We start from the raw sequence: 20,262 nt of genomic DNA, 5'->3' as shown, positions 1-20,262 counted from the left end.
TCATGTGGAAGCATCCTCAGGTAGTGTAGATTCAAGTTTGTTCAAATCATGACCCCCGGGGGTAGGGCGGGGCCACAATGGAGGATCAAAGTTTTACATAGAAATATATGGGGAGAAACCTTTAAAAATCTTCTTCTCAAGAACAGCAAAGCCATCAAGAGTCATATTTATATGGAAGCATCCTCAGGTAGTGTAGATTCAAGTTTGTTCAAATCATGACCCCTGGGGGTAGGGCGGGGCCACAATGGAGGATCAAAGTTTTACATAGAAATATATAGGAAAAATCTTTAAAAATCTTCTCCTCAAGAACAGCAAAGCCATGATGAGTCATATTTAAATGGAAGCATCCTCAGGTAGTGTAAATTCAAGTTTGTTCAAATCATGACCCCTGGGGGTAGGGCGGGGCTACAATGGAGGATCAAAGTTTTACATAGAAATATATGGGAAAAATCTTTAAAAATCTTCTCCTCAAGAACAGCAAAGCCATGATGAGTCATATTTATATGGAAGCATCCTCAGGTAGTGTAGATTCAAGTTTGTTCAAATCATGACCCCTGGGGGTAGGGCGGGGCCCCAAAGGAGGATCAAAGTTTTACATAGAAATATATGGGAAAAACCTTTAAAAATCTTCTTCTCAAGAACAGCAAAGCCATGATTGGTCATATTTATATGGAAGCATCCTCAGGTAGTGTAGATTCAAGTTTGTTCAAATCATGACCCCTGGGGGTAGGGCGGGGCCCCAAAGGAGGATCAAAGTTTTACATAGAAATATATGGGAAAAACCTTTAAAAATCTTCTTCTCAAGAACAGCAAAGCCATGATTGGTCATATTTATATGGAAGCATCCTCAGGTAGTGTAGATTCAAGTTTGTTCAAATCATGACCCCCGGGGGTAGGACGGGGCCACAATGGAGGATCAAAGTTTTACATAGAAATATATAGGAAAAATCTTTAAAAATCTTCTTCTTAATAACAGCAAAGCCCTAATTGATCATATTGATATGGAAGCATCCTAAGGTAGTATAGATTTAAGTATGTCCAAATCATGACCCCTGGGGGTAGGGTGGGGCCCCAAAGGAGGATAAAAGTTTTACATAGAGATATATAGGAAAAATCTTTAAAAATCTTCTTCTCAAGAACAGCAAAGCCCTGATTGATCATATTTATATGGAAGTATACTCAGGTAGTGTAGATTCAAGTTTATTCAAATGTTGCCCCCCTGGGGTTGGGTGGGGCCACAATGGAGGATCAAAGTCTGAAATAGAAATATATAGGAAGATTTCTTCTGATGAAGAACTGCAAAGCCATGATTAGTCATTTTGATATGGAAGCATCATCAGGTAGTGTAAATTCAATTTTGTTCAAATGATGACCCCCGAGGGTAGGATGGGGCCCAATAGGGGGATAGAAAATTTTACATAAGAACACATAGAAAAAATATTTCTTCTCAAGAACAGAAAAGCTATGTTTAGTCATATTGATATGGAAGCATCTTCAGGTAGTGTAGATTCAAGTTTGTTCAAATGATGACCCCCGAGAGTAGGACGGGGCCACAATGGAGGATCGAATGTTACATAAGAACATATAGAAGAAATATTTCTTCTCAAGAACAGAAAAGCTATGTTTAGTCATATTGATATGGAAGCATCCTCAGGTAGTGTAGATTCCAGTTTGTTCAAATGATGACCCCTGGGATAGGGAGGAGCCACAAGGGGGGATCAAATTTTTACAAAGGAATATATCAGAAATTTTTTTTAAAATCTTCTCAAGTACAACAAAGCAATTTGTTATTTTGACATGGAAGCATCATCAGGTAGTTTAAAATTCAAGCCCCCCCCCCCCCCAGAATCTTTTCAATACTGAACTGATTTGTGCTTTTGCCTATCCACTGTGCTCAGGTGAGCGATGTGGCCCATGGGCCTCTTGTTATAATTGTACCACTATCATCATGATCATATTGTAAATTTTGAATTTTGAATTTACCAGGAGGGAGTAAATACAAAATTTACAACATGACACCACCTGTTAAATTCAAAATTTACAATATGACGCCAGAATGCATTTATGTATATCTTTCTATATAATATTTGTGGTTTTTTTTTAAAGAAAAAAACCTTATAGTGCTTATTAATATATAACTGTCTACAATGAACTTTTAAAGACTTAATTTACAGGTTTTAAGTAATGCCAAGAAGTTTATGAAATTAACTGTTCATCTTTTATGATGTATTTCTACAATGTCTATTATATTTAATCCTTAAAGCCATGTTGAAAAATAATTTAATATTAGTGCTTTTGAACGGAAATGTGAAGTTTCACATTTGTTGAGAGTTTAGAAGTATCAATTATTGATGCTTGACCATTTAAGAGAATTGAAAAAAAAAATCATTGAAAAACTATTTTAGAAATGAAGATGTTTTCCACCAAAGAAATGCATGAAAGTGTAATACATGTACTTGTAAAACTTTATGATGATACATAAAATTCATGTCATTTTATAAAATTCAGATGAGAGGTGTTTATGTTGAGTTGTGTCTGTTCAAATGCTTTATTATCGGCCGCAGGAGATGGTTGTGTTAGAATGTGCACATGGGGAAATGAGTCGTTATTTTTTCATTGTTCGATGGAATAATTTCTTGTCATATACTGAGCTAGCTCCAAGAACAGTTTGAAAGAACTTACATTTTCACTTAAATCTGTCTGTATTCGAGGAAAGATGTAGAATTTTTATCTTTTTCAACTTGTTTGTGTTATAAGTTTTAATTTGTTTATGAATCGTTCTCCCTACAAGATTTGACGGCGCTCCTTTGTCCTTCGCTATCATTTTGTACAATGGAGCTTTTTTGAATTTCTTACGTTAAAATCAATTTCATAATAAAATATGATTTTGACTGCAAATAAGCGGTATCCAGAAAAAAAAAAATATTGCATTGTAAATATGCACTTTCTTTCCAACTCCACTATTCCTTTGAGTTGCAAGAAACGACAACTTTGTACATGTAAGTCGAATTTGCAGTCTTAGTTCGTTTATTTCAAATTTTAGCCATACTTACAGGTTATATACATGAAAGAAAGATTTTCTTTTGATTGGACATATTTTTTTTTTTTTTTAACAAAGTTATTTGTTTTATATTGTTTTTTTTTCGTTCATTTAAGTTCATCAGTTGAGCGTGTGAAATATTCGATTTGAGTGATTGTATTCGTTCGTTTTATACATTCTACTCACAGCTTTGTTCTTCTAATTATATTTTCTTGCCTTTTATTTATATCTATTTACCTGTGGGAAAATATACGCAAATAAAACTACAAAAATAAAAAAAAAGCTAGTTCGTCTTTTAAAATTATATATATATATGTAGTGTGTATTTTTTTTGAAACATTTGCTAAATAAAATAATAAAATTGACATTGGTAAGTGCACATGTACATGTACATTGGCACTGTTTATTTAAGGTTACAAAATATAGGGAAATTTAAAAATGAGCCAGTCACTTTCTCCAATAATAGTTATTTCAGTGTAAGGCTATTCGCTATTAATCACTTTTATTTCTGATTTATAGCAGTACCATAAATTAAGAACCCTCTCTACACTGCACACTAAAGAGTTCCGATTCTGTGGCATTTTTATGCAGTTAGAGTAATCTGCCCCTAGAACTCAAATAAAAGAAATTGAAATTTACCGTGTTTTACTCAATCTGTCATCAATTCAAGCATTCTTAACATTTTAATAGGCCAAGATAAATTAATTGAACACTTTATTGGCATGTATTTTCCTCATAGAAGTGAACAATAATGATTTCTTTTCATCAATATTTCGTAATCTTTAAACATTTTTTCCTGGGGGAAATGCAAGGTATCATATTTTAAAAATGAGATAGATATGTTCAATATCTACACCTTTGTACAATATAAGTTTCTCAGTCTCTAAAAAACATTTTGCTCAAGTGTAGAGAGGGTCCTTAACCTACAATGCTACCATGCATCTTTTAAGCTCGTTGTGGATAAATCCTGATTTCTTGGACTTGCAGGTTGTGAAACCCTAACCATGTTATGATTTACACCACAAAACAGATAAAATTGTATGGCATATCTATTACTTATCACAATGTATATAAAATGATTTTTTTGCTTTAATTCTGTGCTCAATCCAAGCGGAAAATTGAAAAGAAATGTTAATTGTTTAAAATTTATTTTAAAACTGTTTCACTGGTACATTTAACTAGATCCCGTAAGATATTAAATTTTAAAAAAAATCGTCCAGGAACCTTTTTTCTTCGTCACGTGTAATGATTTTGCAAATTCAATAAACAAACCCTAATTATTTCAAGTAGTTCATCATGAAGTATAAAATTAACACCCTGACGCCATTGAGGATGACAAGACATTCTGATTGACGCGGTTTTTCGAAAACGGTGGTGGGGGGGGGGGGCATTTTGAGAGAAAAAGGTGTAACCGCGCGGGTACTATACAAGCACATGTACATTAACATGTACCTAAAAATCAAGGGTTTGTGCATGAGAAATATCCTTTTTAAAACCCTTGTCTATAATGACTGCCTATACTATATAGGAAAGAAATCGCCCCTGGAAGGATATATGGGCACATATACGTCCCTTTAAAATTCTGATTCACTTAATGAAGAGACAGGCCATTCAGTTAACAAGGAAGTGTCCACTGTGAAATCATTACAAATATACATTTTTCAGTACATGTAAATTACTAAACAAGAATTAATGTATTGAATGAAATGTCGATCGTATTTGAGAAACGCAATGCCCAAAAATGATGACAAAGTTCAAATTAGTCTGACTCTCTTTGGAGGTTGGACATAATATGACAGAAATAGGACATGATTGGTATAAAATTAACAGTCAAGGTTATAAATATACAGACACATACACCAAGAACAGTGTACACCCAGATATTGATTTAAGGGAAACATTTCAAATTTAATGCATTACTTTGCATGATATGACCAATATTGTGACACGTTCTGAATCATCAGATGGGAGAAGTCTGTTTATTAAATATTTTTTATTGTCAGTATAAAACTTATTTCTAAAGTACTGCGTCTTTCGAAGGAGATAATCCTTCCAAAAAAAAAAAATAAATAAAATAAAATAAAAAAAAAAATTTCGAGCATACTATTCTTATGTTTAGAGGGTGATATTTTATGGAACGATGATTTTGCCCCCCCCCCCCCAATTTTTGCGTATGGTATACTAGATAAAGAAGTCTCATAAATATGATTTATGAAAAACAAGTGCCGAAATTATTTTTCCTGATATTTACTTCAAATAAAATTAGACTGGGCTAATTAATTAACATGTATTAAAACCTGGTGCAAGACTTATTGAATATTTACTTGCTTAAACGTTAGTGGGTGGAATTTTGTACTACACTTCAACTGTTAATGACGTATTTGTAAAAAAAACTCATCAAATTTACCTAGAGTGCATATGAAGTTATCAAATACTCGCAAAAATATCACATCTTCACATTAAAATGACCAATCGCTCGGTTAACTTAATTGTCAAGATTAAATACCTATGCATGTATATGTTCCCGATTTTGGGGAAGGACAAGAACATCGTAAGGGGGGGGGGGGCTTTTTGTTTATTGACCCTCACCGTAATAGGCACCCCAGCAGTGGAAGGCTCTATAAAATGTCCTACTATGTGTCTCAGTGAGTTAAGCTACATCGCTGTCCATATTTGAATTAATCTCAAAATATTGAAAATTCATCAGAACATACCAGGGTGCATAAAAGCATACACCAACAATGGTAACAAGCAAATTTACGAAAATATCGGTATTTTCTTATTACCTTAACTTGAGCAAACCCTAAACATTTTTCGAAGGTTGGTAAAGTGACTTTTTCCCGCTTCTAATGACACTTGACTCTCAAAGAAAACATAACAAGCAAATAATGTTTCTGGGTGGTTCTGCAATAGTATCCAGTAGATTGGAAAAAAAACCCTTTTATTTTTAAACATAAAGACTAATTTTGTTTAAATTAAAAAAAAACAATAAAAAAATGATATGATCTGTTTCCATGTAGATACATTTGAGAAACAAAGCAGTATAATTATGAAAACACATAATTTGATCATAAGTAAAAAAAAAAAATTATAATATGGTTCATTACAAAAACCTTCTTACAAGATACGTCTAAGATTACACAGACATAGTTACAAAACAATGAAATCAATGAACGTATAAGATTTCTGACACGTATTTAACCTGAATTGAACCTACCGGTACCTTAAAGGACAATACACAAGATTTAAATGTAAATGCAGTATGTACTAGTATATATACATTATACTAAATACAGACAATAGTGAGCAGATTTACAGGGTTACAGTGAACATTCAATAGCCAAATACACAAACCTTGCATAAACAAATATTTCATAATTACATTGTACTTTAATCCATATGACAATATAAACTAAGCAAGAGTTCAGAAATATAGGTTTCAAATCATCAAATCTCTGTGCTATTCTTCTCTACATTGTCTTTTTCTACAAGACTGACTTTTTCTTCGTTACATGACACTCTGGTATATCCGTTTCCATGGTTGTGCAAAGAGAAAACCACGATACCTAATGCAAACATACAGAGGAATATAACGGCTATATGCCAGGTGAAATAAACAGCTATCATCATCTGATCGTGGTTATCACCGCTAGCTACCGGAAATGGACCGTACAGGGTAAAAGCGATCTGCCAAAACCATGTTCCTTTTAGGAAAAAGAAAAATGGTCGTGCTAGCGACGCTAAAATGCTGTAAGGAAAGCACATTTCTGCCATGGAGGCGCAAAATGCAAGAAAAATGGCGAACACCAACAGTTTGTGCACGCACACATCAACTGGTTCTCTACCGTGCACGTGCCAGAAAAATAAAAATCCTTCAACGGCAATAGAAAGATTAAAAATTGCATAGTCTACGTTTTTGGGAAGCTTGAAATCATAGTGAACTAACATATCTATCAAGCCGGAGAGTCCGAAAAACATAAACATCGTTGCATGGTGCCAGTTTTTGGGTGCAAACTCGTTATTTAGATGTCCTTGGATGATTTCGCCAACGATTCCAAACATGATGAGAGATATCTTGATAATTGGTTCAATTGGAACTTTCGGAAAGGAATAACTTTTATGCATCACGGTTGCAATGTACTCCGTACCGAACTTTTTGCACCGGAAGTACCTCTGCAACATTTGTACAGTCCACCAAAGGGACAGAAGCAGGAAAATGGACCCTGGGTAAGCATGGCCGATAAAGCTGCCCATGTTGTCTATTCTAGTTCTGAAATGAAAGTACACACGTTAGGAATACAAGTGAAGAACCCTTTTAGATATTGCATGACGCGGATTAATACATCGCCTACGTCAATGACACTTCTTCCATGAGGAATTTATATTAAACACCACATGTATGATATGAAATTATGAAATATATATATTAATTCAGTTGAGAATCCGATGCATGTTTTCATAAATACTATATTGACATGAAATATATTATACGTCTGGCTGAGACATGTCGTTTACTTTCATGTTTTGAACTCGTTAAACCATGATATTTTTCAAAACAGCGACAATTTTTTGTTAAAAATTATTCGATGAGATATATTTTCTTTTCATGAACCTTGGTGAAAAATCGATCAGCAGAAACATTTCCATGATAACATATTTTTATGATATACTGCATGCATTGATAATTCTCTGGGTGTGGCCAATACGTTTTTCAGGTACCTTATAACATCACTATGCACAGTATTATGACATGTAATGATAATAATTAAACATGGGAAATTTTACGTAATTCTATATGTTAGAAATTCTTACGACAGATAGATACATTCATGTATGCATATATGATAAGATTATCAATAAAAAATAAACAAATTTACATCTTCGTGCCAATGGGAGTATATACATGTATGTAATATGTAAAAATGAGAGAGAGAGAGAGAGAGAGAGAGAGAGAGAGAGAGAGAGAGAGAGAGAGAATCCATTTAACTCCATAAAAATCGCACTAGTAGCTGTTTCAATTATTTGTTTGTAATGTTACATGTATAAGAAACTCAGTAAATGGAAACTTTCACTGTAATGATTATTTTAAAATTGTTCAACAGTATTTTAATGAATAAAATGTTAAGAAGAATGCAACACATGATTTTAAGGAGACGAGGCTTACTGATTTGCATTGAACTAATAAAATATTGATTTTTATTTTTCTAAAAGTCGTCCAGTCGATGTTTGTTTTTTATGCCCCCGTACCGAAGATTCGGGGGTATATAGTTTTTGCCCTGTCCGTCCGTCTGTCTGTCTGTTTATCTGTTTTGTCCGCAAAAACTTTAAACATTGCCCATTACTTTTGATTGGTTGGAGCTATGGCTTTCATATTTCACATGTGTATTCCTTGTGACAAGACCTTTCTCTGGGTACCACCATATTTGACCTTTTGACCTTGACCTTGGAGTTTGACCTAATTTTACAAAATTTTACCCAACTTTAACCTTGGCCATATCTTTTGAACAATTGGAGCTAGAGCTTTCATACTTCACATGTGTAATTGTTGTGACAAGACCTTCCTTTGGATACCAACAACTTTGACCTTTTGTCCTTGACCTTGGAGTTTGACCTACTTTTGAAAAACTTTAACATTGGCCATAGCTTTTGAACGGTTGGTGCTAAGGCTTTCATACCTCACATGTGTAATCGTTGTGACAAGACCTTCCTTTGGATACCAACAACTTTGACCCTTTGACCTTGGTGTTTGACCTACTTTTGAAAAACTTTAACATTGGCCATAACTTTTGAACAATTGGTGCTAGGGCTTTCATACTTTACATATATAATCCTTGTGACAAGTCCTTCCTTTGGATACCAACAACTTTGACTATTTGACCTTAACCTTGGAGTTTGACCTACTTTTGAAAAACATTAACCTTGGCCATAACTTGTTAACCGTTGGAGCTAGGGCTTTCATACTTAACATATGTAATCCTTGTGACAAGTCCTTCCTTTGGATACCAACAACTTTGACCTTTGACCTTAACCTTGGAGTTTGACCTACTTTTGGAAAACTTTAACCTTGGCCAAAACTTGTGAACCGTAGGTGCTAGGGATTCCATACTTCACATATGTAATCCTTGTGACAAGACCTTCCTTTGGATACCAGCAATTGTAACCCATTGACCTTGACCTTGAAGTTTGACCTACTTTTGGAAAACTTAAACCTTGGTCATAACTTTTGAACGATTGGTGCTTCATTTTTTATATTTCACAAGTATATTTCTTGTGAGAAGGCCTTTCCTTAGGCACCATTATTTTTTACCATTTGACCTTGACCTTGATGTTTGACTTACTTTTGAAAAACGTTAACCTTTTCCATATCTATTCAATGGTTGCTGTTAGGGCTTTCATATTTCACAGGTATATTCCTCGAGACAAGACCTTACCTTGGGTACCAACAAATTTGATTTGCATTTGAGAAAGTTTAATCTTTGCTATAAGTTGCCACAAGAGGGCATCAGTGTTTCACAAACACATCTTGTTTCTTCATATTTTTCTCTGTCCCCACATTAGGAATCTTTATGTCCGGCCAGTTTTTTTTACTTATAAATACATGTATATCAAAACGATTCTATATGGGCGATGTGTCTTATTTAGACCTACATTTATACATGTTTGCTATGAACCTACGATATTGCATGGATAATTAGTTATTTCATTGAGTTTATATTAACTGCATGAAAATTTTGCAATCGAATTTTTTTTCTTTCGATAAAAAAACTTGATTTCCATTGAACAATAGAGCCAGACCATTGCTTTAAAGTTAGGCTTCAGTCCAGCAAAGGTAGTTCTGCATTGCCGCACCAATGGAATGTAATAACGATCTTTAACTATATAGTTAACATCGAATAGGTCAGAAATACCCAGGCCCGTAGAACGCGGGGGGGGGGGGCAGGGGGCCTGTCCCCCTTTTTTTCTGAGTACAGTATTTTGCTATAGTAAATTTTCCATTAGATGTCGGTTGGCCCCCACTTTTTGATGTTGTAAGATTGAGCACTTGCCAATTCCAGGATTTGGACAATAAATTAGTTTTTTTTGCTTGTCAGATAATCTTGGGAAGTTGCCCCCCCCCCCCCCCACACACACACACTTTTAAAACTGTTGCTAAGGGCCAGATACAACATCTGCACAAAATGTCAAATGAATTTTTTACGTGAAAATGACGCAGACTTCGGCTATAGGTGAAGTGCCAAACAGACATGTTGTATAAAAGTCATGTAATTCAATGAAATATGTTTCTTAGATGTTATGGCGTGTATACATGTAAGAGTTAGCGAATGTGAATGGGGGGCAATGATCTTAAAGCCATAAGAGGATTACAATGAGTCAAGCATCTCTTGTAGGTAATGAATAAGCACATGAGGTAATTTCCTGCCTTGTGTGGGGTAACTGGAAACAATCCTATACTATAGATGTGTTGTAGGTTGTCAGAGAGAGAGAGAGAGAGAGAGAGAGAGAGAGAGAGAGAGAGAGAGAGCTTAAAAATTTGCATTAATATAAGAATGACAATTGGTATATATTTATGCAATTTAAATTCACTTTCGAATAAATGATACTGAAAATTGATGTATTACTAGTATTAGTTTTTCTATAACTTTAAATTGAGTACATGTAGATTTGTGTATAACGCAGTGTGAATTCGTAGAAACCTGCACATATTTTGTTGTTGTTGTTTTTATAAGTAATGAAAATATATATATATATATATATATATATATATATATATATATATATATATATATATATATATATATATATATATATATATATATATATATAAGTACTCTGCAATTTCATTATTAATCTCCATATTTACGTATAGTAAAGTGTTTACTTACTACAGCTCAAAAATATAATCGATGTGTTTAACATTACATTAAAATTCAAAAGCAAAACTGAAATAATTGTAAATAAATAAAAAAAAAAGAAAATGGGAAAAAGTAATTTAACTTACTTTTCAGACTGTTAGTACACGAACTATGTTCAAATTGTACTTATCTTCTCTATTAACGTATCCGTTTTTATGAAATGACAGGATGCGCATTGAATCATGTCTGAATGCTGGTAAGAGAAGATTGTATCTTCATAAGATCAGTTTGATGTCAGCCATTCAAGTGTAAAGGAAAAGTTTTCACTTTTTATTTCAATGTTTTAAAATGATGTTGATCCCATAAGGAAGTAATGCTACATACTTGTGTTTTCCTTTAAATTACGCCGAAGGTTATGATTTACAATATTTTTCCAGAAAAAAAATGCTATGAATGCAAAGGGGAGGGGTGCCGGTAAGATATTGTTACACGAGAGATTTCTTCCAATCGCAACATCATTCGGTCTTTTCCGTCAAGTCTTCCAGTTGACGGAAAACAATATAATTGGTATTCCGACTGAGGTTTCTGGTCGAATTTATTAAGACAAGACTGTAATGTCTAAGATATACTTTTCTAGCTCCATCTATATAGTCCGTTAAGTCTTATATATCACATGGTATTTTGACCTTAATCGACCTGCGCAAACGTCTTAAAAATGTCGTTTTGAATTATAAACTCCCATACTATATTTTTATATATGCAGGAGTCGGCTTACTTACCAATTCTAACCGGCGATATTTTCAGTAAATAAAAAAAACCCGCAGTACATTTTGTTATAAGTCCCCTACCGGTGAAACCGGAGGGGACAACAGGTTTCCTCTGAGTCTGTCCGTCCGTCTGTCTGTCTAGCTGTCTGTCTGCCCGTCTGTCAGTCTGTCCCACTTGGTCTTCCGCACTTTTTTTCTAAACGCTTGCAGATATTGAGCTGATTTTTGGTAGGTGACTTTACCTTGATGAGTTATAGATCAAGTTTGCATTTCGTTCCACTTCATTGATTTTTGACGGAATCATGGCATTTTCAATTTTTAACGGGATTCAGATTACACTTGCCGGTAGGGGACTAGTATTGCTAATGTAATACTCTCAGAATTCTTGTTAATAATAATTTCTGCATTGTTCAAAATCAGCGTTACACAGAAAAGACTTTGAAAACATAAATTTACAGATGTAATATATAATCAAAAAACAAATTTATAGATACATGTACATGTACATGCATTTACAAAAGTATACACATTGCAATATAAAAAAATACAAAAAACAAGGTACGTTCATCATTTACAACTGCATTTAAACTATTGATTCGGAAACGAGAAACAGGGTTAGGCATATAAACAAACATACCTAGTCTTTCATTTCCATATTTTCCTTCTAGAATTAGCCTGGAAGAAATATCTAAAACACACACATGCATGATGATGTACATCAAAAAGAAAAAAAAACGGAAAGCCTAGACGACGAAATGTTGTTAGAACATCGACGATAAAAAAATTACAAGCTAATCGTGTCGGCACCATACATGGTTAACATAGTGAAAAGTGCATAAAAAGTTAATTCATGAATGATCAAAACTGGTATCATTTTCCAGTGTTTATTTATTCAAAGCATGATCTGTCAAAACAATGCATGCAATTTGATCAAGGTAGTGCAGATCTGATTATATGAATATTTTTTCATATATGATATTTTGTATTTTTAAAAAAAATATGGCGCAAACTAAACTGTCTGCAATGCTCATCAAACGTAGGTTAAATTTCAAAACTATTAAATTTACTTTGCGAATTTATTGATTTATTTTCCATTAATTGTATTGTATTTAGAATATAACCGGCCCTTCATATGTTTTAGCCTCAATCAACGAAAATGAATAGAAGCTAGATACATGTTGTATATACTAGTACGATGTCTTTGCGTCTGTCTACGAAGTCTGCAAAAAACCTCTTCAAGAGGCCATGCCAGTGGAGGAATAGATTTCAATGAAATAAGATATAAAGGTGTACATTGAATGTAAGAGAATTTGAAAAGGATCCGACCTTGTCAAATTAATTTTCCTTATTTTTTTTCTTCTTGAAGAAATGATTATAAAATCACACCAAAAGTTTACAACAAGTTCAGAAAATGGGGTTTGGTTACTATCCAATTAAATTTGAAGGATTATACACAAAGAAAAATGCAGATTACCACAGGTAGAAACATGAGCTCCGTGTAGTCTCTTTGCATGTTACAAGAGAGATAATCAAATCTATTGTACAAGTATATAGGTGTAGATGGTATATTTATACAAAAACCTTCAATGTTGCTTAAGGGCCGAGGATTTGCGTACTACACCAATCAGTAAAATTGGTGAATGAGTTTGTGGCTTTCATGTGAATTCTATATTAGTATAATCATTCATTGTGAAAATTATATTTTTGAAACAACCTACTAAGGCGGAGGAGGGGTAGGTGAAATAAAAATCAATTGAAGCAGTAAATTGGATTCAGGGCCGAATTTAGTGTATTTACTAGATAGTGGCGGGCACAAAGTTCAAGAATGTTTTGGTGTGACTTTAGGGGATGGACCATGCCTCTCTTAATCCCCTCAGTTCTTGACTTGTGCCGTTTCTTTTTAGAGAAGTACTAGTCGACCAGCACAACCCCACATCTACATGAACGTTGATGTAGGCTTTGCTTGTCCACTTCTCTAAAGAAAATATAGCATCTACCATATTATTTTTTTTGAGATCAAGCTTTTTTGGTTTGAGTTTGCTGAGAATTTTTAAGAATTATTGTTTCGAAGGAGCAGATAAGCGAAAAAAAAAAACCCATTCTGTAAACCTGGCACAATTAATTCCAACAAGGAAAAAGTGGAATGCGAATTTTAGAAAAAAATCTTTTAATTGTGATGTGGTTCATGTTTTGTGAGTGAAACCGGTGAAACCCCATGTCTGCATTTATTATACAGATTGGATCCAAGATATACAAATTTTCAGTCCTTTATCATGTAATTTTTGCATTAACCTCCACCCAATAAATTCAAAATTTTCATCATATCTTACTTGTTAGTTAACCATAAATGTTAAACAAGTATAAGAATGATACCCCTCGCAAAATTAAAACAAAAAATCTACCTACAGAGATTTTTTTTAGAAGGTATGCTACATAAAATAAGCTATATAGATAGAAGTTTGTAAAACAGTTTGTATACAGACTTTATTATTGCTAAATCATATTTATCTCAAAGTCATACTTATTTATTTTTTTTTTTTGCATTCTTCTCAAATATATATTTTTACGATCTACAATGTATATTGACATTTGGTGTTACAAAAAACGTTAACAGGGGGGAAAATGCTTTAAAAATGATTATTATTTGATATTCATTAATATTAATACACACAAAAAAATTCTCATGTCATTCAGATTTAACTTTGTTTAAATCATGGTCCCAGTGGGTAGGGTGGTTCCATAATATGGGGTCAAAGAATTTTAATATAGGAACATAGAGGAGAAAAAAATATTTTATTTTTTTTCGGACAATGTGACTCAGGTGAGCATCTTAAGGTAGTATGGGATACCTCTACGTTATGACGTATTTCCGTTTGAAGTATTGTTTTGATTTGCATGAGTGCTTATTATCGGGTCAAAATTTGTAGATACACCGTTGAAAAGAACACTCTGAAGCCTATTTCAATGCAAGTTCTCACAAGTCGGCATTTTAAGTAAAAACAGACAAAAAAATCGCAAGTATATAAATTTACTTATAATTGTACAACGGACATTTAAAAAAGCAAACCCCTGTAAAAGGTAGTTTCAACATTGCTGCTTTTGAACACTTTTAAGCAAAAGCTGTATTTCAATTGTTTGAGTAACTGTACAGCACCTTGTGTGCGGTGAGGCATGGATAAGTGCGATTACTTCACATTGTGCTGAATTATCACCAATCAATTATCACGTTAACCAGAGCTGGACTTTTTTGTTATTTAATTCAAGAAGTAACTGTTTGGTCACAAATCAGCTAGCTGTTGTATATACATATGTAGTCCCAAAACGTTCAGATGAATGCAATTGTTCTGAACAAGACACGTCCTGGAAAGCAATTGTCCATGCATTGTTTTCAAAACCGTTCAAAGTTGAAAACTACAAAGTGCGATTTTTTTATGGTTGGGAAAAAAATGCTCATCATTTCTAAAATAGCACCCAGGTTTTTTCAACCCTTGGAAAATAAAGAAGGATAACTCTTCCGCTCGGATCTTTTAATTAAAAAAATTTTAAATGCATTTTATATTTTCCATTTATATATATATTTTCAATTTGTTTATTTCACTTTGCTAACATGTTAAGATACATTCTTATTGTAGACTTTCATGAAATGTTATCCGTCTGTTTTCAAGAAATAAAGTTTTCCCAGTTTTTTACGCTTATTTTTTGTTGAAAATTAAAAAAAATACTAAGACATATTTCTTGTCATTTTTGTTTTTATAAACACTTTATATTAGCAAACGCCTGCCTATAATATTAAGCTTATGAAAAAAGAATTATGCAAGAAAAAAAATCGTTTTTGTATTTCTCATTAAAATAATAAAAAAATTATTAAAATTACACTTTAATATACTGAAAGGTGGGCGTATTTCAAATCCTTCTAATATGGGTACATAAATATGTAGGAGAAGTTTCGTTTGGTATCCCATACCACCTTAACCCATAGGCCTTTTGTACCTGTGTATCTTAACTTCAACATCTTAATCCTCTGATATCTCAAAGTCATTTTTTGGTTCTATCAAGTTTGTGATAATGATTTGACCTGGCATGTGCATTTGCCTTGCCCTATTATGTAATGAAACTAAATAAGGACACAAAAAATAGTCCAAAGGTCAGACTGAGAAGATTAGATCCCAGAAGGTACTGGGCTAAATGGGAATAGCAAAATTATAGTTCTGTTTTATTTTAAATCCATGTTCATTGCAGCTTAACTTGGAAGTTTACTAAGTTGACAGTCTTAAACCTTTTCCCTGAAGAAACTAAACTAGAAACATAATCGTGTTTTAATTATTTGCTTTTGGATGAAAAAAAATTGTGGCTCTTTCTCGAATTTCAAAATTACATTTATTTGTCTCCTACATATTCCCATTTCGAAAATAAAAGCATATCCTCGATCCTTGGAGTCCCTCCTGGAAGATAGAAAACCCCAAATGAAATGTCTTTCAGGTTGAAAATCGGGCTTGAAAAGTATAAGGTCGAATCAGCTAGACACCTCTCTACTCAATGTTCGCAGGTTAAAGGAACGCTTTACACAACACAAGATAAATTGAGAATCAAGACGTTTTGAAACGACGTTGATTATTTTGGCCCAACATCGACATGATTATGATTACCTAAACTGGAGAGGTGATATTTTCGTTTCATTTGTGTATAGTGCACAGGACACGATAATAAAAAATGATGATTCATTGTCTTAGGAAGGGTATTGCGTCAAATCTTCATAATTTTCGCTCGAAAGTGAAGTTTACGTGCATATTTAACTTTTCAAACGTCCCCTTCAAAAACTACTACAAAATATTAAATATTGAATTTGATGCATCTGCACAAGAAGTTAAAGAAGCATACTTAAAGTTATCTAAAACATACCACCCCGACGTCAACCAGAGCGAAGATGCAAAACGCATTTTCCAGGAAATAACAGAAGCGTATGCAGTGTTGGGAAGCGTGAATGAGCGAAAGCAGTATGACAGTAATTCACTAGTCTCTAGACTAAAGAAACAACGCCCTACACAGAAACGCGAAGAAAAGGACACTGATCGTGCAACATTTGAACAAGTTCACAGAGCTTATAAGAAAAACCTGATCGACGAGGAGGAATTGTTCTCGGAATGGAGGAGGATAGAGGACGAAAAGCGTCGAAGACATTTTGAAGAACATATGTACATGGATCCGAATTTCACAGAAGAGAAAAGTGGTAGACTTGACAATATATGGAAGGACATTTGGGACAGAGATAGAAAGTATTCTAAAGAGTCTACTAAAAGTAAAATGAACTTGATGATGTTTGGCTGTCAAGTATTATTTGCAGCACTGGTTATTGCACTTATTTTAGAAAAAGTTGGATGAAGAATATGTAAATTATATTTCACACAATTAAAGATACTTTAATTTAAGAAAAGTAAATCAACTATGTAAATTCAAAGAATAGGTTTGACTGTTGTGCCAAAGGTTTAGGTAACCAATTCAATAAAGCTAAATACAACTTTACTTATAGTTAGCTATACTCTACTTTTGAAGTTTCATGCCATTATCATGATTATGTTCCAGTTTAAGGGTATAATTGACTCATTTTGGCACAAATTTCTCTTTTGCCACAAATACCCTATAAAATTGAAAAAGTGTCAAGATTTACTGGAAAAAAAAGACATGCAGTTAAATTGTTAGCTTATCCTCAATTCACCTCATTTTAAACTTGTCACCTGAAATACTGTACGTGTACATAATTTGGTGTATTCAAAATTTAGCACAATCACTGGGTATTGAGTTGTTGGCATATTCATGAATTAGCACTACACACAAACGCGCCATATATTGTATTTATAAATTATTAATTAGCAGTATTCATGAATTATGCATCGTTGTCCACGCCAAAGCTGCTAAAATATGAAGCCCGCTTTTTTATGTACACATACAGTATCAGATGCACTAAAAAGTAAAATTTGCTTGTCATTTGGGATTCCTACCTTAAATTTTTGGGGAAAAAAGACAATTTTCATTTGGGACGGGGTCCTTTTACAAGATCTACTTGTAACATGTTTTGCCCTGGGGTTACATGTATCTGTCTTCATCATGTTCATAACATAGTTTTGTTTAATTTTTATCAATGATAGCCATACTGACAAAATCTATGGATATATCTTCATTATGTCATGAGTCTTCTTTTGAGTCAATCTTCTGTGACCTCTGAACAATTTTTTGTGTCATTTAATATTTTGTTTTATTATGTGAAAGGGCAAGGTAAATTACATGTACAGTCAAACTTCATTATCACAAACTTGATAGAGCCAAAAAGTTACTTAGAGATATCAGAGAATTAAGATGTTGAAGTTAAGATACACAGGTACAAAAGGTCCATGGGTTAAGATGCTCACCTGAGTCTTATTGACCCTACTTATCTTGAAAAAAATTGTTATATTTTTTTCCTTCTTTGTTTCTATAAAAGTTTTGACTCCATATTGAGGCCACTGGGGCTGCCATGACTTGAACAAACTTAAATCTGAATTACCTGAGGATTTTTTGTATTAATATTATGATTAATTATGCCACAGTAGTTCTGAAAAATAAAGTTTTAACGAGGTTGGATCCTGATGTTTAAAGTCTTAAACTTTTTTTGTCAAGTATATTTTTAGTTTCTACACACATAGCTTAATTAAAAATCAAAACAAAAAATGGGGGTCAATATGCTTCTTTTGGCGCTACAGTACATTTAATATGACCTTTTTGTACTGAAATTTGTGTCTTAATCAAAAATCACCTCTTCGATGTTTTTCCCTCCAATGTTTTTATCCAAATAAAGCATGGGACAAAATAAACTATTAGTTTATTTAAAAAAAGACACATTGAAATTGTGACTAAAAAAAATTGCAAATTGCTTCGCATAATCAATTATTTGACCTTTCTGCACTCACAAAATGTGATTTTTCTGGCATTAAAAATTTAACAAGCAAAAAAATTATTTTAAAGTCTTAAACTTTTGCTGAATTTAAGCAGATTGATCAAAGTTATCTTATATATTCAGAAAAGAAAAACAAAAGTGGGGGTCTATGATGTAAATTTTTAGATATAACAAAAAAAGTGTTAATTTTATGTTAAAATTGGCTCATTTTTTCCTGGACTTTCAGAATATATTTCCTATATTTGTCACAATATAATGAAAGAATTCATGAGAAATAACTTAATAGATATTTCAGAACCAGAATAAAACATTTCACTGCAAAAAAACAGCTCTGTGTGCAACCAGCATGGAAAAATAGGAATTTGAACTTAGCAGTACTGTATATACTTCAAAAGGGAAAAATTGATCATTTTCTTCTAAAAAAACCTTCCGCCACATAATATAGTTCCTAGCTTAATCCTATTTGAATGGAATTTAATCGCGGTTTTTTCATTGGATATAGTTTAATTTGCATTGTAGAATCCAGATTTAATGTTAGAACTTAAAAATGATGCAGAATTTTAGAAATAAAGGTCCAGACCAAAATATGCTCAAAGGCTCAGGATCAAACCACCTTAAAAGATTTTCTAAAGATTTTTTTTTATCCCTATATATTCCAAAGCAAACTTTTGAATTTTGATAACCCCAATAATGGGAAGCCTGATTCAGATCTCTTGATCTCCTCTTCCTGAGGACATTTTATATGAATAAGATCAATAAAAACCCTGCTTTTCTTAAAAAAAGATTTTTCTTGATTTTTCCTATTAATAGATACATATATATTGCCATGTTAAACTTAATTCCTTATCGTGGCCCACCCTGGCCCCAAGCCCTAGGGCCCTGATATGAGCAAATTTGATTTTGCACTACTTCAGGATAATTGCATATAAGTTCCATAAATTAAGCATGTGTCTGCTTTTTCACTGAAACTGGAACTGATCTATTTGACTAAATGCATATTTTTACATACATGTATTAAATGTACAATTAAAACTGTAAATATTTACACATGATAGATACAAATGATACATGTAAGAATTAGAATTAAATCTTTTAGACAAGAATATTTTAAATTTTTTTCTCCATATTTCCTTGTAAGATTTTGATCCCTTACTTTGGCCCCACCCTGTTTTTTAGGAAGGGGAGGGCATGATCTACACTATCCAAAAATGCTTGCACAACAATTATATCATTTTTCATGGGCCTGCGGTTTTTGAGAGGATATTTAATTTTTCCCCTTATACATGTACAGTAAAACATGCTTATAGTGAACACATTTATTATTGATGCTTACAGCGAAGTGATTTTTATTCCCTGTGACTTTAATATATATTGTAAACCTAAAGGATATAACAAATTACTTTTTCATTATAAGGATGTTTTACTGTATATTCCTATTCAAAACTTTGATCCTTTACCATGGTCCCAACCTGCCGCTAAGGATCATTATTTGTCAATATTTGAGCAACCTTGAATCTGCAATACATGAGATTACTCCTCACTAAAATATAAACAGCAGTGAAGGAGAAACTTCAGGAATACTGTGCAAAAATATATTCGAGGAATGATATGAATTAGATGTGGATACTTAAAAATTCCAAGGATCTTTTGGAAAATTTGAAATCGCAAAATTCT

General features: G+C 33.1%; 2 protein-coding genes across 2 annotated transcripts; one reads left to right on the top strand and one right to left on the bottom strand.

Annotated features, from left to right (window-relative positions):
* Nucleotides 1-6,127: 6,127 nt before the first annotated feature.
* On the bottom strand, nt 6,128-7,306 carry LOC133195909 (transmembrane protein 45B-like). Its single transcript, XM_061331888.1, has one exon. The coding sequence runs from the start codon at nt 7,292-7,294 to the stop codon at nt 6,488-6,490; it is 807 nt and encodes a 268-aa protein (XP_061187872.1). The 5' UTR covers nt 7,295-7,306; the 3' UTR covers nt 6,128-6,487.
* Nucleotides 7,307-16,288: 8,982 nt separating this feature from the next.
* Nucleotides 16,289-17,180, top strand: LOC133195914 (dnaJ homolog subfamily B member 9-like). Its single transcript, XM_061331895.1, has one exon. The coding sequence runs from the start codon at nt 16,371-16,373 to the stop codon at nt 17,037-17,039; it is 669 nt and encodes a 222-aa protein (XP_061187879.1). The 5' UTR covers nt 16,289-16,370; the 3' UTR covers nt 17,040-17,180.
* The last annotated feature ends 3,082 nt before the right edge of the window (nt 17,181-20,262 follow it).

The sequence above is a fragment of the Saccostrea echinata genome, unplaced genomic scaffold (genome assembly GCF_033153115.1).
Source record: "Saccostrea echinata isolate AGI-Se365-2 ecotype Australia unplaced genomic scaffold, CSIRO_AGI_Sech_v1 ptg000029l, whole genome shotgun sequence".
NCBI lineage: Eukaryota > Metazoa > Mollusca > Bivalvia > Ostreida > Ostreidae > Saccostrea > Saccostrea echinata.
This window is presented reverse-complemented; position numbering and strand designations above follow the sequence as displayed.